The sequence below is a fragment of the Anolis carolinensis genome, chromosome 5 (assembly GCF_035594765.1).
Source record: "Anolis carolinensis isolate JA03-04 chromosome 5, rAnoCar3.1.pri, whole genome shotgun sequence".
Lineage (NCBI taxonomy): Eukaryota > Metazoa > Chordata > Lepidosauria > Squamata > Dactyloidae > Anolis > Anolis carolinensis.
Window position 1 is genome coordinate 176103169 of NC_085845.1, and position 24686 is coordinate 176127854.

General features: G+C 40.6%; 1 protein-coding gene across 3 annotated transcripts in view; it reads right to left on the reverse strand.

Moving 5' to 3' along the window:
- tom1 (target of myb1 membrane trafficking protein) overlaps window positions 1-20349 on the reverse strand; it is a 37177-nt gene extending 16828 nt beyond the window's left edge. Inside the window, exons 1-8 of one of the 3 annotated variants that reach the window (XM_062983006.1) lie at window positions 20114-20349; window positions 8564-8648; window positions 5059-5137; window positions 4251-4400; window positions 3203-3337; window positions 1912-2058; window positions 420-536; window positions 84-217 (exon numbers count right to left, since the gene is read on the reverse strand). In XM_062983006.1, coding sequence (XP_062839076.1) covers window positions 84-217; window positions 420-536; window positions 1912-2058; window positions 3203-3337; window positions 4251-4400; window positions 5059-5137; window positions 8564-8648; window positions 20114-20165 — 899 coding nt within the window. In that variant the 5' untranslated portion in view covers window positions 20166-20349. The remainder of the gene's footprint in view (window positions 1-83; window positions 218-419; window positions 537-1911; window positions 2059-3202; window positions 3338-4250; window positions 4401-5058; window positions 5138-8563; window positions 8649-20113) is intronic. The other 2 variants (XM_062983005.1, XM_062983007.1) reach the window with 2 other exon arrangements.
- Window positions 20350-24686: the final 4337 nt, after the last annotated feature.

Genomic DNA, 24686 nt, shown 5'->3' on the forward strand with positions numbered 1-24686 from the left:
ACTTCAGAGTAATGTGGTGAGCTGCTCTGCTTGGGAGAGGGAGAGGGAAAAAGCAGGGGAAAGGGGAAGTGACTTAGGAATACCGTTCATGACGTATAAAAATGTTGTTGAGATTGTCATTGACAATGAGCAGCTCCTCTGTTAGCTGTTCATTGAGGATGCGGGGAATCAGTTCCAGCACACGCTGCTGCATTGCTTTACACGTCCGGTTCAGTTCCTACCCATGGCAAAAGAATGTACATTGTGAGACCCAGACCACGGAAACTGTTAAGAAATGACAACTAATAAGCAGCTGGAACTAAAAATCCATTCCTATTAGCCATGGGAAACTAAGTCCAACTCTGCTATTTTTGGGCTGAACCAAATTATGTTCCTGTTCATGGGACAAACAGAATACTTAAATTCCAGCCACTTCTTACCTGGAGCAGCTCAAAATCAGAGGGTTCAGCTTTTCCTGGCACGAGCTCAGTTAGCATTTCAGACATCACTTTCATATTTCCACTCACTACTTCTAGCTCACTGCGTAGTTTCCCAATCTGAAAGAAAACAGGCATGAAGTCCAGATGGGCTTCCAAGTACCAAAGAAGGGCATATAATGTCAGTTTACATATTGTGAGACCACCAGTTCATTTAGCCCAGTATACTCTATTTTTCCCCAGGATTTCAGACAGGATTTCAGACAGATTTCAGACAGTCTCTATTTTACTATGTATGATTCTTTAACTTGTGGCGTGGGGATCTTAATCAATAAAATCTTACAGAAAGTAAAGCACATGCTTGCTAATGTATTTTTCATTACAATCTTTTGGCTGACTGGGGCTTCCTCGGTTTCCCCTTTCTCATCGTATGGACTTTCAAATTAGCAGTATGATTTGAAATATGCCTTGCCTACTGATCCTAAGGTTCAAAGTCCTTCTTAAGTTCCTCTATTTCGGAAGAACTGCTGCATTTGGAGTCAAATCATTTACAATAAATAAAATGTATTGAAACAAGTTTAGTCTACATGGTTGAATGGGCAACTGGAAATCGGGCCAAAAGATTTTTGTCACTAAGTAGAAATTTAAATCTAGTTCTCTGTGGTCTGGTCCAGACTTTATGGATCTCATCACAAGGAGGTCTAGAAGCCTGGGGACAGTGGGGGAAACCATGGGGCAGTGTCCAGCTTTGTCCCCTTTCTGTGGTTGGTTTTGGGTTGCCATCCCTCAATGTTTCCGCACTGTCCCTGGCTTCCTCTTGTACTGTCCCTGACTCCCTCTTACTGCACTGCCAGCATGCTGCCAGCATGGAGCTCAACGGAACCCCACCAGAAGTAGCCCTGCACTCTAGGATGGGGAAAAAAATCTGTTTAATGAGGTGGCATGTCACAGCAAAGACTATAGCATAGGGGCTAAAAGAGAGTGCCAGGAGGTCATCACTTCAGATGTATGACCTTATCTAAATGGCCTTAGACAAGGCACTCTTTCAATTTGAGCCCCACGCAAGATGCAATAAAATTGATATTAAGAGTGCTCAATGACCATTCTAGAATTGCTTTGCCTCTCCACTGCAGACTAAGCAAGCATTAATGTATTGACTGGTCTTTGCACTGACAGGATTCTTTCTGAACACTGATTTCAGAGGTTAAAAAAAACCCAGGGAACTTCTCACTCTAAGAATTTGATTGAAGTTCTAGGCCAGCCAGATTTTCACAGCCTGCATGGCCATTTCATATCTCAACAGATTGAGGCAAGCGGGATCTCTGTTTTGCATATGTGTCAGAGGCAACTCTAGGACTTACCATCTGGAAATAACTAATGTTGTTCATCTGCATGGCAATCCCAATTAAAAGTGAGAAACTGATTGGCTCACTAATTATAGAAAATTTCAGGCAAAATACCTTCCAACATAACCACTAGGCAAAGTTCCTCTTACCTGATCTGGTGTAGGTGTGATGGGGGCATCAGGGGCAACTCCTGGAGTTCCTGGAAGGGACACAGGATGCAGGATGGACTCTATTACTTGAGGAGAATCTGCTGCTGGTAAATTCACGTCTGACGAGGATTCTGGGGTATAGACAGTCTAAGACAGGAATCCATAGAAAGAGTAAAAAAGACACAAGAAATCTGTACTCATTCAAAATTAAAGTTTCATCCAGGAATGTTCTATCTAGACTCTCTCTCATCAAAATTTGCCCTTATTTATCATTTTTTGTTTATCTAAAAAGACCCTCAATGCTTTTAAAAGGATCTTTTAATCCATATTGATTTGCTACCTCAAGCACTTTTCCTTCCCCATGTTAATGCCAATCAACTTTTCTGTAAAGAGCTTATCTATTTATCATAAGTAATATCCGTTTGAATTTTAAAAAAAGGAAACTAATCCATAACATTGGCCTAAATCCAATGTAACATTAGCAAAGGAAAATGATCCACAGAGTTATGCTTTTTCCCCAGTTGTACAGTAATAATGTGCTTGTTCTTGTGATCCTCAGGCACACTATTGCATGCACAACTACTAGTGCAATTGGGTGTGTAACTAGGGATATCACTAGTTCTTCAAAGGTAAACTACATTGGGTTATCCCTTTTGCATATACCGCATATACTTGAGTATAAGCCGATCAGAATATAAGCCAAGGCACCTAATTTAACCGCTAAAAATGAAAAAATTATTATCAAATGCTGTAGGAAAATAACCCTTATTATTTTTGAATGCAAAATTCTCGGAAAATTGCATTTTATAGTAAGGTAAAGGTTTTCCCCTGACGTTAAGTCCAGTCATGGCTGACTCTAAGCCGAAGAGCCGGCGTTGTCCGTAGACACCTCCAAGGTCATGTGGCCAGCATGACTGCATGGAGCACCGTTACCTTCCCGCCGGAGCGGTACCTATTGATCTACTCACATTTGCATGTTTTCGAACTGCTAGGTTGGCAGGAGCTGGGGCTAACAGCGGGTGCTCATTCCGCTCCCGGGATTTGAACCTGGGACCTTTCGGTCTGCAAGTTCAGCAGCTCAGCGCTTTAACACACTTCGCCACCGGGGCTCCTCCACATTTTATAGATTATATTTTATAGATTATATTAATTACAGTCACCGAAATCTCAGTTAATTTTTTTCTACTGTAGGCACATACTCTTATCTCTAGCACTTCACCTTTTCTGTTACACCTGTTCAACAGCCACTGATTTTAAAAAGAACCTTATAGTGAAAAAGATTTATTCTCACCCTCTGTGGTGTATGGATGGGGGACAGCATATCCAGGTCAGTCATGGGAAACTCTAAACCTTTTCTTCTCAGGTCCTCATAAACAGCTACAACTCCTGTCAGGTCTGGTGTACTACGGAAGGCATCAGCCCAAGACTGGAAGATGAGGGAAGAAAAACGTAATTTCCCATTATTATAATAATGCATATTTGTTAAGTTTTAGTTTGAATGAATTAAGAGAAAGCATGATATGCGAAATTAGATGAAAACTTGTTTTACTTTAAAGATGCATGTCTAGCCCTTGTACATAAACTATGCCAAAAGAAACATTAATAGCTAAAAGAGTGGCTAAATAAGATTTTTAGAAGTTGAAAGGAGGTCTTTAGTACCTTGCCTAATTTCATGCCCTGCTCCATTGTTAGCAACACCTAAATGAATTATACGCAACAGCAAACATAGCAGAAAGCATGGTTCAAAAGGAGAGTTTTGTAAGCTGAGCTCATTTGCATAGCATATAACAGTTGAAAAAGTTAAACTTTCCTTGGGAGAAAGTCTGACTTGCACAGAGTTAAAATTCTTATTTTTTAAAACTCATTTGGAGGGTACAGCCCTGAAAACAACCTGGGCGTATCACAAAGTCTAGAGAGCCAACATAGTATCATGGTTCAAGTCTTGGACTAGGCCTCCAAGAGAACAGCATTTCAATCCTGCCTCACTCACGGAAACCCATTAGGTAACTTTGAGTAAATTATACTCCCTCAGCCTAGAGCAAGCCAATGGCAAACCTTCTTATCAAGAATACCCTAACACCAGCTGCAGCCATCTTGAACAACAGTGGCATGGCCCAAGTATAAACAAATAGTCTGCTTTCTCTATCCTTATCAGTGTGATCTATGCTGGCAGTCCTCTGAGAACAGACACATTTGTCAAAATCTTCATACACAAAATGGTACCTGCGGTACTTGATTTAAATTCCATTTCTTTGTTCCCTTCTGTTTCATTAATTACTTGCCAAACGAGAAATTTCCCACAGTTGTGTTACCTTGTGCAGCTTCCCTCCTGTACTCACCTGTATAAGAGTCAGCACTTTGTCATGCACAATGGTGGGAGGATTGTTCTTGGGGAGGATAATTCGCACTAACACACCCTCTACAAAATCCTGGGTAGCGACCAGAACATGGAAGCGGTGGCCACAGTTTTTGACACATGTTTCAAGAACCTGAAGAACAGACAAGATATTGGTGCTTTAGGCTTCCTCTACTCCCTTCCTTCCTCTTTCCTTGCCACAAGATAAAATTGCAGTTTAGCAACGAACACTTACTAACAAACCCTTCTGCAACATTGGCAAAAGATCCAGAAGGCAATCACAGAGATATGGGCCTACTGAAGCTGGTCAATGAAACTGCTATGAAATTGGTTTAATATTGGTTTAACTCCTGCAGATTTGATTATTCGTGGTTTTGATTTAGAAATGTCTGGCCCTCTGGGCTGATTTCCATCATCAACATCTAGCAGAATTGCCCTTAAAAACTAGAGATTACTAGAAGTGTTCTCTTGTGTAAAAAAAAATAGTGTTTTTTTTATTCATGGTTTTTTCACTTTTGCAGAAACCCTCCTTCTCTAACCACCACCAAAGTGGACAGCCTATTGTATTTTCTGCTCAACCAAACATTCACGGCATACCTGACATTGACGGCTTTCCCACTATTGAATCTAAGACTTAAAATTCCAGTTTAGTGATCTCAAATTTTTTCCAGAGATGTCTTTGATGCAGACAGTTTCTAGAATACTCCTGCTAGCCTCCTAATAGCCAACAGATACTAAGAAATAAAGGATTGGAAAAAGCTTTGTCGTAAGAAAATGGGCATCGTACTCACTGTTAAAGCCAGCATCACCTCATGGAAGTTCTTGTTCCCCGAAATCCTTTTCTTTATGGCTCGGAAGGCATCTTTTGGCCTAAAACCAAGAGAAGCAAGATCAAAGGAAGAATCACAACATAACACAGACATGGCGTACATCTGCTGTATTACAATAAGTAATACTCAATTATCCTTATTCCTCAGATACTTGGGAATCACAGAACTGCCCAGCAAGCCATGTGAGTTCAGCTAACCCTTCCTCACAATATCACTAGCAGCAATTTCCTCCCCACTATCTTAATATGCTTTAATTTATCTTATTAGTATACTGCCTTTTTCTTGTCATGGAATTCAAAGTGTCTTACAATTAGGGACAAAAGAACAGGCGGTACTGTGGCATTTTCTGGGTGGAGGCCACAAGAAAGTTCTAGAAAGAGAAGAATAGTCAATTTTACAGGGGTGGCGCTAAAAGAAGAAGACAATTTCTCTCGTTTCGCTGGTTATTCCCCTCCCCACTTCCCATGTCATAAACGAGGACTGTTTCCACAACAGGGACATGGGTGGGGGGAATAACAGGAAAACAGGGGGAAATTTTCCTCCTTCAACCCACCCTCCACCCCTGTAAAATGGATTATCCATCTCTCTCTAGTGCCCCCTTGTGGCCTCCGCCCGGATAATGGAACAGTACCGAATAGGCAGTAAGAACAGGAAGCCCGATGAGCAAGACAAACCGAAACAGAAACACAGATAAGCTGAACATATGGAGAAAAACATATTTTTATGAATGCATCTTAATTATGCCTCAGTCAAATATTGTGGTACTGCATGGCTGGGGTGAGAGGAAAGGTTTATATGCAAAGTATGCCCAAATATTAGGTACATATAGGACAGAATAAACTAAATCTACCCACAAAAGAAAAAAAATCTTAGCCCCACCAGAAAATCAAATTCAGAGCTTCTCCACCAGTATCTTTACAAGCGGAACATATACCTGCTACCTGTTGCTGTGATAAGATAGAGAATTAAGAAAGTAGGATATGTAAGACATTATGTTCTTGGTTTTTAAAACATTATACACTTCCTGGATGGCCAAAGAATGTGTGTTAGGGGAAAAATGCAGAATGTAGGCTGAACATCTCTTATCCAGAATTCTGAAATATTCCAAAATTCTAATTTGTCCAAATAGTGGCTGAGATAATGGCACTTTTACTATCTGGTGGTTCAATGTACACTACCTTTGTTTCAAACACAACATTATAAGGTGTACAGAAGTTATATTTGTGCTTAGATTTAGGTCTCATCTCAATGATTTTTCATTATGTACGCATATGAAAACACAGAAAAAATTCCAAATAACCTTCTGATCTCAAGCATTTTGGATAAGGGATACTCAACCCATATATTTCAAAGAAGAGAATAAGAATCAAAGCCAGGATAATGGGAGAAGGTTGCAGCCTTACTATGAGGCTATACATTTTACATGTGCTTGGTGACAGTTGGAAAATGTGTCATGGAACTGATTGGTGTGTGCAAGAAACAAAGATAGTGTTTTCCTAGTGATGCATTCACACGTGGATCTGGCTTTGAATATAAGTACTAGCCATAACAAAATCTGATTCTTCTAAAATGCAAGATGCTTGACAATATATGTTTCAATAACTATAGAGTCTTGCAGCACCTTAAAGACTACAACATTTATTATTATGGCCCATACTTTTTATAAACCAGATGATTTAGTCTAATGCACTTCTTTTACCATTACAACCAGTTTTGGGCTGGCAAATATAGAGATCAGTAAGTCTCTAAGGCCACAGGCAGAATGTTAGTCATCATCTACTATAGCAAGTAATTATGAGAACTGATGGAATTCTGAAGCCATGAAAGTGACACTGAGGGGTGTTTAAGGGGGAAGGAGGATATGATGCTTGACTATATTGGGGACATGCTTGCAAGATATGTATGACCTAGGAAGACAAAGATGAGACACAATAATCAGAAATGGAGGGAAAAACCCTGCGGAATTTGCAAGAATGAAAAGTGGTACATAGTTTCCCTTAATTGCAGGAACACAAAACCACTGCTTTGCATTCCACCACTGTAATTACATGCTGTTCTTGCCCTTACTGAGGTCACCAACAAACCCACAAATAGTTATTTATAGGATCCAGGATGGGTTGGCATTCATCAGATGTCTGATTGTCTCTACACTACTTTGCCCAGCATGTGTTATCTTGGCACACTTATGGGGAAACAGTACAAAGAAAGAATGAAATTGACAAGGTGGTACTTTTCTCCCCAATACTTTCTTTGATTTTATTGTACTACAAATGCACTTGAGAGCAATGCCCTAGCTGTAAATAAATAAAATCAGAAAGCACAGAAGGGCCAGCCAAAATTCTTGAGATCTTCAATCACCAACTGGAAAAATAGTAAACTCCCAGGAAGAAGAAAAAATGGAGAGACAGAGAGAAAAAAGGAAATGGAGAGGAAAAATGGGGGTTACTAAAAAAAAGGAATACATCAAAGCAAGTTATGTTTTAAAATAAAAGAATACAGGCAGTTCTCAAATTATGAATATCCGACTTATATACAACTCGTAGTTACGAATGAGCCTCTCCCCGCTCTCCCTGCCACAAAATCTTAGTGCTGAACCAAAGTGTATCTGTATCTCTCCAATCCTTTCCTTTGCTCCATGCTTCACTCTTTCCCCACTCCTTACTTTGATCTGTGCCCGGATCTTTCCTCCCCATTCCCTTTCCTTTGTGTCTGACACCTCCTTAATTGCCATGGCCCAATGCTATGCAATCCTGGGATTTGTAGTTTGGTGAGGCAGCAGAGAAGGTTAAAGGCCTTGTAAAACTACAACTCCCCGAATTCCATAGCATTGTGCCAGGGCAATTAAAGTGGTGTCAAGCTGCATTCATTCTATAATACAGATACACACAAGGAAACTGAGGTGGGATAAAGAGGAGAGGTTCCATGAGGGAAGGGCTATCTGTTTCTCTGGTTTTCCTTTCAATTGATGGAAGCTTTGGTGTTATAACATTTTTGTTTTCAAGGACAGCAGAACACGCTGGGCCTGTTAGGACTTACATACAAACTCAATGTAAGAATGAACCTACAGAGCCTATCTTGTATGTAACTTGGAGACTGCCTGCAAAAGAGATCTTAAATTTTAAAAAATCAAGGGAAATCAGATTGATTTTATTCCTTTGTCACACAAAAACTATGGCTAATGGTGCATTTGGCAGCTGACAGTATAAAAGCAGATTTCCAGTAACACACTGTAGCAATATTCTCTTCTGAAAGTGTCAAGGGACCCAGGGGCGGGCTCTTATGCATAACAACATCCACTGCCTCCCTATGCACAGAGAACTCTTCCTGAACAGGGTGTGCCTGTCAGCATTTTGGAAGTCTCATGCACCGCAGCCATGCACCACAGGGTAGGCTGGAGCAAGTGAAACAATGAGCACACCCTAAGAGATGAGCAATACCACTCAACATTTCAACAGAACTTCCTCACCCTTCTTCTGTCTCATTAATGATGTCACAGATCTCCATGTTGAGAGCCCAGTCTTCACTCTGCAGGGCGCCATCGGTAGCTTTCTCTGGAGGGGAAAAGGAAAAAGAACAACCATAATAATCACTATGGACCTTAGCTTTGCTTTTGAAGCAAGAAAGACAGCGGCAGATACTGGGGCTGAGACTGGAAGCAAAGCAACGATTCCAAATATACACTTAATGCCTGAGAATATTACATTTAATTCAAACAGTGGATTTAAAGACAGTCACTTCATTGTCAGAGGAACTCATAACCAGGTAAGTTGTGACATCAGTGACCTGTGCAGCTGTATACACTAAAAGCCGATGAACTTCAGGTTAGAGAACAAGGTCCCCTCCTTCATACGGCCAAATGGTTGCGGGAATTGTGTGGCCCTTGAGATGTTGTTGCCTGATTGCTACTTTCCTGAGACTGATCCAGCATAATCAATGGTGAAGTTTGGAGGGAACTTTAGTTTAACAACATCTGGAGGGCTCACAATTTCCTTCTTAGGCCAGTAACTTCTAATTAGCTGTAGCAAATCTGCGTTGTGACAAGTGCTATAGTTGACCAGATAACCCAATTATAGCTCTTTCTTTATGCCACCGCCCACACACTCATCTCTGGGCAGTGTAAGGAATTTCCTTGCAGCACAGCACAATACCAGTGAGAGAAGGAAGGAAGACACTAACTGAGTTAGATAGAGAATTGAATAAGGCATTCCAGGTAAGTGCCGGATTGCTATTATGCTGGCACTTAGAAGTATCTCCATGTTCAGAGATCAGATTATAAAGACAAAGACTGGGGGAATGAGAATCTCCATTTACCTGTTTGTGAGTTTTGAGGAACATTTGGAGAGGATCAGATAAGTTGGTCCTTTCCTTCTTATCCTTTTGATCCCAGACACTGGGTGTTTAAAATGCCACAGAAGTTCCCCATCAGAAGTATGTAAGGAGGAGAGGAAAAAGGGAATCTAGTGTATTTTGTTTTTATATGGATCTTGTTTGTTGTAGATTCTTTCGTCATACAGACTGTTGCCTCACCTAAGATGGAAAATTCTCAGCTATTTTAATAAAGCAAAATCTTGTTCAGTTATTTCTACCACAATTATTGTGGTAGAACAAGGACCAAAATCTCCAGGCCCAGCAAAAAAAATGATACCTATTTATAAAACAGGACTGAGAATATCAGGCCCTCAACTTTATTAGCCATGATGGGTAAAGCTGATGGAAACTGAAATCCAGGACCTCAGGAGGCCCAGATATTACCTACTTTCATTATAGAAGGTTCTTCAAAGGAGGGAATGGGAAGAAAGATATCCTACATAGCAGGAGTGGGAACTGTGCAGTTGTCCAGATGCACCTGAACTATGCAGTCCCTGAAGTTCTAGCCAAAGATGAGGAGTGCTGGGAGTTGTAGTTCAATAAAATCTAGAGGGCTTAGATTGTCAGTTCTGAGTGGATAGAAGTTCTCCTCTCCTGGTGCCTGTATTTGTTATGATGTGACTTAGGACAGAGTGGGAAACAAGCTGTTATTACCAGTTCCCAGTGCATCCGCCCTATAATCAGCTCAGCCTCAAAAACTGGTGGCAAGTGAGGTAAATAAGTCGTGGCAGGAGGCGTTCCAGTGCATGAAGGGAAAATGAATATCTTGACAGCAGCAGAAGTAGTAAAACAACCAAGTGTCCCGTGGAGTTATAAAAGCTAACAAGATTTTATTGAAAACCTGCACTCTTAAACTTTCCCCATCACTGTGCTATAAGTGCCAGGAAAAGCTTTCTCAGTTGAATTTTGGCAGGCTTAGAAAAGGGATTGGGTGGAGGACCTGCCATTGCTTAATTTTATTATTGAAAACAATTATACCTCACCCTTTTCCGGAGAGGGTAAGGAAAATAACAGTAAGGCTAAAACCATAATTTTAAACTATCACCATAAAAGAATGAAGAATGAAAATAATATTTTTAAAGATGCAAAACGCAACATAATTCAGTTGCTTGAGGAAAGGGACAAGTTGGCATTTCATGTGCTGATGCCAGCTGAATTAGAAATTTAATGTTAGGGTTCTCTACCAAACCTGAGGGTAGCAAGCTAATTTTGGGGATGCTAGTGAGGGAGCTGAAGGAATGGCTAGAGGATGCCAACAGAATGCCTAGATCACTGCCACTGCTGCCTCCAGGATTTGCTGTTTGAGGAGGTTGTTTCAGTTGATTTACTGGAAGGACCAGCTCCGTTTTTATATCATATACTCTCGGTCTGGATTTTTATGGCAACTACTCTAATCTCTGTTCCAATAAAAAGAGATATCTCATCAAGGTCCCAAAACATTTACTTTACAGAAAGGAATGAAAATAAACCTGTGCACATACTTCTCTCTGCCTGGGGAAGAGACTGGGTTATAAAGGGGGGGAAATTATACCTCCTCAAAATTTTACAATGTAATAGAAAAAGTCTATTCATCCGTTGACATGGAAATCTACGTTCACTTTGGCCAACAGCTTTGGCCAAAGTATTTTTGATGTACACAGGATTTAACCAGAAGTCAAAAGAGGAGGAAAGTAACTGGGAAAGGAAATAAATTGGGGGAAAAGTCCAAGGACAGTGTCACAACCACCTGACAATATAAAAGAAGGAATAGTATGTTGTGTTCTAAAAGCAGAAAAACAAAATTCAAACTGTTCAATCAATGAAGTGTGCACACTTGAATACTACAGAATGATTGTTGATAATGTATTTCAAACATGGAGACTACTGTAATAAAAACATATATTCATTGGAGGACAAATGATACTCTACCTATTCTAGCTTGCAAGGTCAACATGAGAGGCACATAGTTTGCATCTCAAACACAAGACAGATTTTACAATGGGGGGCTGAGTCAGAGAATTCTCAGTACAACTTGAACTTCATTATGAACTCACTATGGGACCACAGACTATTCCAGCCAGTGTCCTGCTTCTAAAACTGAGCTAATAAAATTGTCCTTTGCCTTATAGGTTTGTTGCAAGAATTACTGAGGTAATGAATGTGCAGCTCAATAATTTCAAATTTTCAAATGGGTTGTACTAATGCTAAATATCATTTGGTTCTAGGGGTAATAGAATGTGATGGAGCAAAACAAGTTGTCTTTGAAAACAGAGTGCCTGGTCCACTGGAGGTGGTCATTCTTCTACATAGGAGAGGTGTATGTAGATGCTAAAGTGGCAGGACAGGAAAAGTGAATATCCAACCCATCAAGTCTTTCAGATTCTCACAGAACTCATATTACTGTCACTACCCTATGTATTCATGTATAAGTCTAGAAATTTTAGTAAAAAAATCAACCCAAAAAACTTGAGCTGACTTATTCATTTGTCAAAGTGAGTATTTTGCTTTAGCTTATTAACGAAGTAACTATCCCCTTCTCCAAGCAAAAGGCAAGAGCTTAGTTAATCCTGGGAAAGCTTAAAAGAAGCACCAACCCCTTCTACTCTTTCTTCTGTGGCACAGCTTCTGGCTTTTTTCAATGTGTGGCCACAGAAAGGGCTGGCACGGCCAAGGGCAGCATTGGTGTTTCCCCTCTCCATGGAATGACCCTCAACTTACCCTTTGGCCATATCAAAATCCATATTGTAATACAATATAATACTAATAATACCATATAATGATATTAATGATATATTATATATTACATGTAATATTGCTAATAATATTACAATATATTGATATAGTACAATATAGTAATTTAATACCAGTATTGTGCTATGCTAATAATATAATATTGTATGTAAATTTAATTTGTAACCCACTCTGAGTCCCCTTTGGGGTGAGAAGGGCAGGATTTAAATGTAGCAAATAAATAAATAAATAAATTTTCTGGTCCCAAAATCTGCCTTTGACTTATAAATAAATAAATAAATAAATTTATTTATACCCTGCCACCATCTTCTAGATCAGTGGTTCTCAACCTTCCTAATGCCGTGACCCCTTAATACAGTTCCTCATGTTGTGGTGACCCCCAACTATAAAATAATTTTCATTGCTACTTCATAAATGTAATTTTGCTACTGTTATGAATCATAATGTAAATATCTGATATGCAGGATGTGCTTTCATTTACTGGACCAAATTTGGCACAAATACCTGATACGCTCAAATTTGAATACTGGTGGGGTTGGGTGGATTGATTTTGTCATTTGGGAGTTGTAGTTACTGGGAATTATAGTTAACCTACAATCAAAGAGCATTCTGAACTCCACCAATGATGGAATTGAACACAGAATTCCCATGACCAACAGGAAATACTGGAAGGGTTTGATGAGCACTGACCTTGGTTTTGGAGTTGTAGTTCACCTACATCTAGAGAGCACTGTGGACTCAAACAATGATGGATCTGTACCAAACTTTGCACAAATACTCAATATGCCCAAATTTTAACACTGGTGGAGTTTGGGAAACATAGACCTTGACATTTGGGAGTTGTAGTTGCTGGGATCTATAGTTCACCTACATTCAAAAAGCCCCTTGAACCCTATCATTGATAGAATCGGGCCAAACTTCCAACACAGAACCCCGATGACCAACAGAAAATACTAGTTTTTGGCGACCCCTCTGAACCCCCCCCCCCTCACAACCCGCCCAGGGGTCCCTACCCCCAGGTTGAGAAACGCTGTCCTAGAGGGACTCGGGGCACCTCACAAAGTACTGCAACATGCAAAATACAAAAAGTGCAGATACAATAACATAAAAGAATAAGCAGCCAACACAAACATCACAACTTTACAATGCCCCCTGATTAAAAATAGTAAAATACAGAAATTGGTGCTGGTAAAAACAACAGTAGTCAAACTTAATCTTGTAAAATACTTGATAAAGAATCTGAAGGTCTTCATATATATTCATAAAGAATCTAAGTATGGTCAAAGGCTTGTCAGAAAAGTCATGTCTTCAATTATATATGGAAGGCTTGGAGAGTGAGGGCTAACCTGATCTCCCTCAGGAGAGAATTCCAGAGCCACCACTGAGAAGGCCTTCTTTCTCGCTTTCACCAGCCGCACTTGAGATGGAGGTGGGACCGAGAGGAGGGCCTCCCCGGTAGATCTTAATGCCCATGGCGGTTCATAGATGTAATCTCGAAGATAGGTTGGACCCGAAGCGTATAGGTCGACTTATATACAGTCATCCAATTTATTGAATAAATGTACTGTCTGTTCTATCAAAAGAGTCACATGCCATTTTCAAGATTACTGAAATTCAGTTATGGCCATTTGGGAAGGAAGAATTGCACATGTAGGTGAAGCAATCCATCACCTGACAATCTAGCTTCAGGGTTTTCATAATAGAGCTTCCCTAAATAAATGAAAGAGATGCTGATATGCAAGCAGAAATAAAAGAAGTAGGTGGTTTCGAGGCTCTCATTCTTCCATCAGAAGTAGCATTAACAGGTTAAAAAAGTAAGGAGACAGATGGAGCACATGGGACAACTGGGAATAAATCTACAAACAAAGAATTGCTATAAGAATGCTAGTCACAATCCTATTGATTGACTAGCAAATTGCCACCCCTAATAAATGAAACAAAATATGAGGGCAGGCAAAACAGTAACAGGAAGAAAGGGAGACTGCCTCCCTCCCTAGAAGAGTTAATCATTCTAAGGATTAAAATCACCAGCCAGATTCTAACTTATTCTGCAGTATTATTTGTATCGCTGTGACTGTATGTTTTAAAGAGCACATTTTAAGGCTGCTGCTTCTTAGAGCTAGAATTTTAATCTTTGCCAGCCTCTCAAACAAGGCTCCTTACTTTCATAAATCCATGGAATGGCGTTTGCAATGTTTTGAAAGTTCTTTTTTCAAACACAATCCTGGATTTGACTCTTTTGGTGATTTTTCCCCAGGAGCACAAAGGCTATTTATTGGTCACATGAAAGTTCTAGACGCTGGCCTCCACTTCAGAAGCTGTAATTAGAACCATCCACACCTCCTGAAATCTAATCCAGTTCAATGTGGCATTTGCACAGAAAGGGTGACCCAGACAATAGGCACAGCAGCCCAAATTTCACTTTGTAACAGACATTCCAAAGTATAGATTATCAAAAGGAGCACTAGTGAATACATGTGAATAACAAACTGAACAATTTCAAGCTGATGGCACATGAGCATCTCTGGCAAACTTCAAACTTAGTTCTGATCAGGATTAATCTGCCTCCAGGGTGTGTCACGTAACTCTGAAGTGTTAGGTTTTACAGGCTGGTCAGGTTTATTTTAGATGTCAAAGGCTGCTGGTATGTTCTGAAACTAAAGTGCTTGTTTAAATTACAAAGAAAGATGGCAGAAAGATTTCATTAACTCAGAATGGAACATCGAGGACTATTGATACCCAGTACTAACAACTAATTATATAATTTGCAAAAATTAGCGGTTTTCAGTGAAACGCTGATCGGCATTCATTACAATGCCATAAACAATGTATGTCAGTCACTTGTACACCAGGGGTTGTGCTCCAACAGTAGAGCTTGAAATAATTTGCTGCTGATCAGCAGGCATTTCTGATTTTCCAATGATTTAACTTTTTAAAAATCTAAGTTTACTCAAATAAATAAAATGTGTGTGTGTGTAGCAGGGGGACTAGGAATACATTTGTGTATGAATCTGTGAGATCAAGTCAGGCTCTGAAAATACATTCTTAGGCTAAGCATGAGCTCAAAAGCATCCTTGTTTTTAATTCTACATGTAGAAAAGAATGACTGTGTCAAAAGTTCAAATTATATGCTTGTTGGTACCTTGAGGTTTCATATATCATGTCAAGCTTGCTCTAATGTAACTTGATCTGTAGGGTAAGCGATTTCCTAACAACATTCCCAGTGCATAAAATTAGTGAAATAATAGTACATGAATGAAATAATCAGGATGTGAGCAGACGAAGAAGAGGACTATAATCCCATTCTACTCTCAGTCTACTTTCAAGTTATGAATCATTCATTAATCAGTCACTCCACCAAGGTCATTCACAATTTTTGGACCTTGAAGACCACACGTGATGCTGGCTCATGGATTACTGAGTAGTAGAAGATTTCCCTTCAGTCTCCATGCAGATCTCAGTGAGGATTTCCAAGAGAGGAAACATAGGGATTTATGAGGGGTGCGCTAAAGGCCTTAAAGCAGGGGTCCCCAAACTATGGCCCGGGGGCCACATGTGGCCCATTGAAGCAATTTATCTGGCCCCTGCAGTGGCAGCTCCCTCCTCCACCGAGGAAGGCGCATGCAGCTCAAGGGAGGAGGGAAAGACACATGCCTTTCCCACCTCCTCCCTCACCTGGTGCGCTCATTCCATAGCTTTGATTGTTTATAATGGTATTTTAATTATCATTTAATTAATTATTAATTATTAAGGGGTGCTTTGGTAGTGCTTTTGGTGCGCAAAGGCAGAAGAGGGCTGGACTAAATGGCCCAAGGGGTCTCTTCCAACCCTCTTTATTGTTATTATTATTATTATTGACACAAAGACACAGTATGGCACAGCAAATGAGACATATATGCTGGATTTTGTATAACAAAATCACAAGTCAAACACCTCTCAAGCATTTAGGACTGTGTGGTGTATATTATTATTATTATTATTATTATTATTATTAACAACAATGAGGCTGGGTGGCCATCTGCAGGGGTGCTTTGCTTGTACTTTTGGTGCACAAAGGCAGAAGGGGATTGGACTAAATGGCCCAAGGGGTCTCTTCCAACCCTCTTTATTATTTTTATTATGATTATTAACATTGAGGCTGTATTTGTTCCCGTTTTTTTTTTAACTTCAAAATATGTGCAGTGTTCATAGTTTTTTAAAACTATAGTCCAGCCCTCCAACGGTCTGAGGGACTGTGAACTGGCCCCCTGTTTAAAAAGTTTGGGGACCCCTGCCTTAAAGGATTGTATATATCCTCCTTTAATTTAAAGTAATGAAAGATGCTTCCAGAAGACATCTCCTTGTGCTACCAATCAAAAGGAATATGCAATAAGTCTCTCTTTCCTCTTTAACAGATTTTTCTCTACCAAGGGAAAAAATACAGGAGAAGAAATGAGGAGGGAAAAAAGGCAGCAGAATGTTATTAACTGAAAGTGTGAATGTCTCAACATGGAGTATTTCTTTAATAAAAAATCTTTAAACAGGTCTACTAAGTCTACATGGAATAGCAAATGCACATATTTGATGGCCAAGTAGTAGCTGTAGTGTTCTCTCAACAAATACAATTTAATCTTGTGATCCCAACTGTCAATCTTGAGTCACCAATAGGTTATTAGATCCATGAATGTTGATTGATGGATTCCACAGCTTTCTGCTACATAGTGGAAACCTAAGTTAACTTTAAATGTATTATAGATTTAAGTATAGAGCTGTTATTCACCAATTTATGAGGGCATTTAGAACTATACAAAACTGAAGGCATAGTATTTTACTGATATTGACAAGCCTTATTTATTTGGGGGAGGGGTAATCCTCTGCTGTGAAATTCTTCCAATTTTACATGGATTATATGTTAAAAAGTCAGAAAGGAAAGCTTCCTGTGAATCTATGAAATGTGCCAGGAGAATGATGCAATGGGGAAGGAATTATTTTACAGAAGAAGCACACCTAAGGTATACTTTTATCTAAAATATCACAAAGTCAGCAAAGAACGGCTCTGATGTAAACACCGAGGTTGTTCTCTAAAGCCATACCACCTGTAGCACATCTCCTATGTGTATCAGCAGATTCTCCCAGGAATCAACTGGCTTCACGGGTATGCATTAGCGTCTGGTATCCATGGGAATTTCTCAGGGCCTTTAGTGGCAGTGATTCTTTACTGGAGGTAACTGTATTAAAAGCAACTGATTGTTGTAGCATCTAAAAGTACTAATGGGGAAAGTGAAACAATTAAGGCACATGTCTCTTCACTCCCCTGCTCTGGTTCCCAAATTTGTTTCAGGCAAAAATGTGCCCCCCCCCCCCCCCGCAAGTCAACTTCCACGTCTTCAGCAGAACTGTCCTCATCATCATGAACCCTAGCCTCAGGAAATATCAACTGAAAGACATGTGGGGTTGCAATACTCAATCAAAAGTGGAGATAAGGTGTCCTACTTTGGTTGCTAAAAGTGTACCCCACCTCACTATAGTTGTTCTCCCACTAAAAAGCAACTTGCACTCCTGTACCTGGACAGGTATTTATCTCTTGAAGGGCCAGGAATGTTTGGCTGGGTTTTTGGGCTGGTCTTTCTGATCTTGACAGCCTCTATTTTAGCATCTAGGGAAACAAGAAAAGCCTTGCTGGATCAGAGCTTCTGTCCAATACCCCGTGGCCTTTGGAGAGCTCAACAGCAAGCTTTTTCAGCCAGGAGAGCTCTTTTTGAAGAGAGAACACAAGGTAAGAAGCTTTGCCTGTTTAACTAGTAGGCAAAAAAGCTCTTGTTGCGGCACACTACTTCCTTCACGTCTCAGCTACTGCCTAGTTTGGGTTGAGAAAGCAGCTATAGGGAACAAGCTCTCAACTGTAGGACTTCAGTGCACTAGGATTTGGGTTAACCATCAGTGTAGTAATTCATGGTGCTGTCCCATGGGCTGTCTTCCACACCAAACCCGTAGCACCATACAGTATGACCCCCCTTATCTATGGGCCCAATATCCAGTTTCCATTATCCATGCTCGAGATATATCCTCTCCTCCAGAGGTCTTTATGGCTCTACCTATATCTACAGTGTAGAATTAATACAGTCTGGGACCACTTTAACGGCCTGGTTCAACGCTATGGAATCCTGGGAGTAGCAGTTTGGTGAGGCATCAGCACCATTTGGCAGAGAAAGCGAAGGCTCTTGTAAAACTATAACTCCCAAAATTCCACAGCGTTGAGCCATGGCAGTTAAAGTGATGTCCAATTATATAATTATAGATGTACTCAAGGTAATAATGATAGCTCTATCCAGTATGCAATAAAAGCTTCAAAAAAGCAAATTAGCACAGAGCTTTAGCCTTCTCAGTACAGTAGAGTCTCACTTATCCAAGCCTCTGGATAATCCAAGCCATTTTTGTAGTCAATGTTTTCAATATATTGTGATATTTTGGTGCTAAATGCGTAAATACAGTAATTAAAACATAACATTACTGCGTATTGAACTACTTTTTCTGTCAAATTTGTTGTATAACATGATGTTTTGGTGCTTAATTTGTAAAACCATAACCTAATTTGGTGTTTAATAGGCTTTTCCTTAATCCCTCCTTATTATCCTAGATATTCGCTTATCCAAGCTTCTGCCGGCCTGTTTAGCTTGGATAAGTGAGACTCTACTGTAAATGGATACAGTGAATATAGGTTGTCCTAATTGGTTACATATAGGGATTTTTGTGTTGTTGAAGGCTTTCATGGCTGGAGTCACTGGGTTGCTGTGATTTTCCAGGCTGTATGGCCATGTTCCAGAAGCATTCTCTTCTGACGTTTTGCCCACATCTATGGCAGGCTGTGAGGTATGTTGGAAACTAGGCAAGGGAGGTTTATATATCTGTGGAAGGTCCAGGGTGGGAGAGAGAACTATTGTCTGTTGGAGGCCAGTGCATTTAATGTTGCATTTAATCACCTTGATTAGCATTAAAATCCTCGTAGCTTCAAGGCCTGGGGGAATCCTTTGTTGGGAGGCGTTAGCTGGCCCTGATTGTTTCATGTCTGGAATTCCCATTTTCAGAGTAGCCAGACTACACAGAGAAGCCATTGAAATCCACAAGCATGTGGACAATTTCAACAGAAAGGAGGAAACCATGAAAATAAACCATATCTGGCTACCACTATTTAAAAATTCTAAAATCAGGACAGTAAATAAAGAACAACACTCTGAAAACAGGGGAATTCCGGACAGGAAACAATCAGGGCCAGCTAACACCTCCCAACAAAGGATTCCCCTAGGCAGTAAGCAGCCAGGCTTTGAAGCTGCAAGGCTTTTCAGTGCTAATCAAGCTGGCCAATTGCAACATTCACACTTACCTCAAACAGACAAGTCCCACCCTGGACCTTCCACAGTATATAAACCTCCCTTGCCTAGTTTCCAATATACCTCACAACCTTTGAGGATGCCTGCCATAGATGCGGGCGAAACATACAGCCCGGAAAGCTCACAGCAACCCTATAGATTTTTTCCTGACAAACTGCAGACTCTCTAAAAAAAATCTGCAGGAGCCTCTTGAGAACAAGTTGGTCATGCCACTCCCACTCCCTCTTAAAAGGGCGCGGCTCCTTTAAATCAGCAAACTTTCCCCATGGCTCCTCTCAGTCTGCTAGGATTGGTTTAGAAGGGCTACCCACAGAGACCCGCCGCTTCGGAAGCTCCCTATTGATTAGCAGCGAGCTGTCCATCAAAGGGACTCCGAATTTCCATTGGCTCTCGCAGACCTAAGACCGCCTTCTCAAAACCATAGCTCCGCCCACCCCCAATTTTCCCTGGTTGAGGGGTGATATCGCAACTGAAAACACAGGCGAGAACCGTGATTGGGGAGCGGCTTAAAAAAAATAGGTTTGGGATCCGGCCAGTTTTGGCGAGCTTACCGATGCGCTGCCCCACAGGACTGCTGAAAGGGTTGCCCAATAAGAAGTCCATCGCGCCGCCGCCGCTGCTGCCACCACAGCTTCGGCTGAGAGGTCAGCTGACGCGGGGGCGAGAGGGCGTCACGTGGCCTCCTCGGGACCGAGCGGGGGCGTGGCTTTGGCTCTTAACCCCGCCCCTCCTTCACAGTGGCCCGCCCGTGGCGTCAGCACTCGCCACGCCCCCTTCCAAGCTGGGCTTAAAGGGCCAGGCTGATCTTCCCGGTGGACATGGGAATGGCATGTTTCCTCGGAAGTTCATGGGATCCGGCTTCAGCGTTGGGATGAGCAGAAGCCACGCCGAGGTCAACCCCAGAAGGTGTTTTATGACGACAGCAATGGATGACCACTCTGTCGTCAATCATCAAGGCTAGTGCTAGCTGCTGGGAAAAGGCTGATTGCAGAAGGCACAGGTCTCTCCATATGATCACATTAGAGCAGGCATGGGCAAACTTGGGCCCTCCAGGTGTTTTGGACTTCAACTCCCACAATTCCTAACAGCCGGTAGGAATTGTGGGAGTTGAAGTCCAAAACACCTGGAGGGCCCAAGTTTGTCCATGCCTGCATTAGAGCATGAATCCACTTTAAATCCAGTTTCTGCCTCTTGCAGAATTCTGGGGCTTGTAGTTTAAGGGGCCTTTAAACTGCTCTGCTGGACAGGTCCTGGGTCTCACTAAACTACAAATCCCAGAATTCTACAGGAGACAGACTGAACTTTAAAATTGCAGTGGTTCTCAACATGTGGGCCGCGGCCTAGCAGTGGACTGTGAGAACAGAAATCCAGTCCGCGAACATTATTATTATTATTATTGCATGGAAAGTTCCTTGACAAAATTGAAGGAAAAGCTCATAAGGAGAAGACCTGGCTCTGGCTCACGAATGGGACCCTGAAGATGGAGACAGAAGGCCTGATCCTTGCAGCCCAGGAGCAAGCCATCAGAACAAATGCAAATGCAATTAAGGCCAAGATCGAAAAATCAGCTGATGACCCAAAATGCAGACTGTGCAAGGAAACAGACGAAACCATTGAGCATATCCTCAGCTGCTGTAAGAAAATCGCACAGACAGACTACAAACAGAGGCACAACTGTGTGGCCCAAACGATTCATTGGAACTTATGTCTCAAGTACCACCTTCCAGCAGTAAAGAACTGGTGGGATCACAAACCTGCAAAAGTATTGGAAAATGAGCACACAAAGATACTGTGGGACTTCCGAATCCAGACTGACAAAGTTCTGGAACACAACACACCAAACATCACTGTTGTGGAAAAGAAAAAGGTTTGGATCATTGATGTTGCCATCCCAGGTGACAGTCGCATTGACGAAAAACAACAGGAAAAACTCAACCGCTATCAGCACTTCAAGATTGAACTTCAAAGACTCTGGCAGAAACCAGTGCAGGTGGTCCTGGTGGTGATGGGCACACAGGGTGCCGTGCCAAAAGATCTCAGCCGGCATTTGGAAATAATAGACATTGACAAAATTATGATCTGCCAACTGCAAAAGGCCACCCTATTGGGATCTGCACACATCATCTGAAAATACATCAAACAGTCCTAGACACTTGGGAAGTGTTCGACTTGTGATTTTGTGAAATGAAATCCAGCATATCTATCTTTTTTTGCTGTGTCATACAATAATAATAATAATTTTCTTTTGTATCCTGCCTCCATCTCCCCAAGGGGGCTTACATGGGGATAAGCCCAATCAACATCATAAAATAAACACATACCCTGTTTCCCCAAAAATAAGACAGGGTCTTATATTAATTTTTGCTCCCAAAGATGCACTAGGTCTTATTTTCAGGGGATGTCTTATTTTTCCATGAAGAAGAGCTCACATTTATTGTTGAACAACAAAATGAACATTTATTATATACTGTAAAGTAGTTGTCATCACAAACCAGCATAACCAGACAAACTATGAATCCTATCAAGAATTTCTTGTTACTACCATTATTTACATGTACAACAATCTATGGTACCTCTTGCAGTTTAGGTTTCACAAGGTTTCCATGCTGATTTCTCTCTATTCTAGTTTCAATGTAGTCATGAATGATGAATAATATAATATACTATAATAATAATATGATAATATAATAATAATATAATGACATACAATATATTAATTATATAATATAATAATAGGATATAATAATAACAGAATATGATAATAATATGGTATTAATAGGATAATATAATAATGGGATATAATAACAGAATAGCATAATAATATAATAATAATAGGATAATATAATAGAATAATAGAATGGAATAGAATGATATAAAATATATTAATAGGATAATATAAAATGGAATATAATAATAATAAAAGAATATGCTAATAATGATATAATAATATGATAATATAATAGAATAATAATATAGAATATAATGATATAAAATATATTAATAGGATAATATAAAATGGAATATAATAATAACAGAATAATAATATAATAATATGAAAATATAATAGAATAATAATATAATGATATAATAATAATAATAGAAAAATATAATATAATGATATAAAATATATTAATAGGATAATATAATAATGGGATATAATAATAGTAACAGAATATGATGATAATAATATGGCAATAGAATAATAGTATAAAATAATGTTTCAGGGCATAGGATAGGAATAAGGATGAGAGGAGAATCCCAATGTGTCCTGTACCTTTAAGGAGCAGAAGCAGCAGGACAAGTGGAAAGCCCTCTTCCTTCCCTCCCACCCTCCCTTGCCCTGGCTCCAGGAGCCAATCAGAAGTCTTGGGGGCGAAGGCAGCATGGCCAGGACGGAGAGAAGGAAGAAACGGCAGCGCAGCAGCAGCCACTGAAGGTTTTTCAAGCCACGGCTGGGGGACTGGCAAGGCAAGGCCAGCCAGGGAGGCACAGAAAGCAAGCACTTTCCCTCCCTCCCTCCGGTGTGTGTATGAGTGCTGCTTTAGCCCTGCAGCCATGCTTCCCAATGGAACTCTGCTGCAGCCTTAGTTGCTAGGTCTTACTTTCAGGGGAGGCCTTATATTTGGCAATCCCCCCAAACCCCTGCTAGGTCTTATTCTTTGGGGAGGTCTTATTTTCGGGGAAACACGGTACATCATATTTTAAAACAGGATAAAACAATCAAGAGCTTAAAACAACATAAAATTTTAAAAGCATAAAAACAATCTCAACCAATCCTTCTTTACTTTATTTATTTTACTTCTGCTCCATTTCGCAGAGCTGACTATTGCATTGGACAGACCACATCAGCTCTAGATTATTAAATATGGTTTTCTGTGGGTGAGCAGATGGAGACTACTGGATGGCATATGTTCTGTATCAGAAACTAGAGCTGATGTGGTCTATCCAATGCAATTTTCTGAATCAGCACCACAAATAACCAGACCGAATCTAAAGTGGTCTCAAACTGCATTAATACTTCAGCGTAGGAGAACCCCTAGTCTCTAGAGCAGGCCTGGGCAAACTTCGGCCCTCCAGGTGTTTTGGACTACAATTCCCACCATTCCTAACAGCCAGTAGGCTATTAGGTATTGTGGGGGTTGTAGTCCAAAACACCCAGAGGGCCGAAGTTTGCCCAGGCCTGCTCTAGACTCATTGTTGAAAATATTGCACTCTCAGTGCCCTAAAACCATGGTTATCAACTTTTGATGCTCTAGCTTTTCTTGACTTCAGTTCCCAGCTTCAGTTAGCAATCTCTGGCTTTTTGGACTAGCTGACATTTCAGAACACATTTCAAAGGCAGCTTCACAGACAGCGTGCTACACCACCTCATCACATTGACAGAGGAAAGCATGGGTGACAGTCCCTTAAAGGGATAAACGGCCCGTTTGGAGTTCTGCCTCCCCAATCAGACTCACATCTGGAAATCTAAGAGCTGGCAATACATTCATCTTACATTCATCATTGCTTATTTTTTAATCAGGAAAAACAATATTATCTGAATACCAAGGGATCCCTTGTCCTGCCCAAAGCCCCTTACATTAAAGGAGACTGACTCCAGGTTAAAACCATTGCTTTCCATGGAGGGCTATGCATGACAGTCAGAAGTAGTTTAACTCATGTGAAGAGCTTGGTGCCTCTCTATGCTTGAAAAGAGGTTGAAGTGTCCTATGACTGGGAAATTTCTCAATGTGATAAGGTGGGTGGTTATCAAAACTGGATTACTTTGAAAAAAATCCCAATATGTTTCAACCTCCCCCATCCCTTTATATATTCCAGCTGAAACATATTGGGATAGATGAATAGCTGGAGATAGACACACATATAAGAACATCTCATCACTGCCAGCTGAGGATTCCTCTCAGACAGTCCCACCACTATGGCCAAATGTGGGAGTCTTCACATTTTATGTACCTAATGTGAAGTCTTTCAGTGTTTGTTGCAAACAGCGTGATTTCTCCTTCTGCCAACATATAAGGTCTTCTACCTGTCCCCAACTGTGAGCTCAGTCTAAATGTCCTCAGAGATCCTGAGGATTAATGCTAGTTTTATCCCCTACAAGACACCAAACAATTTCTCTGAAAC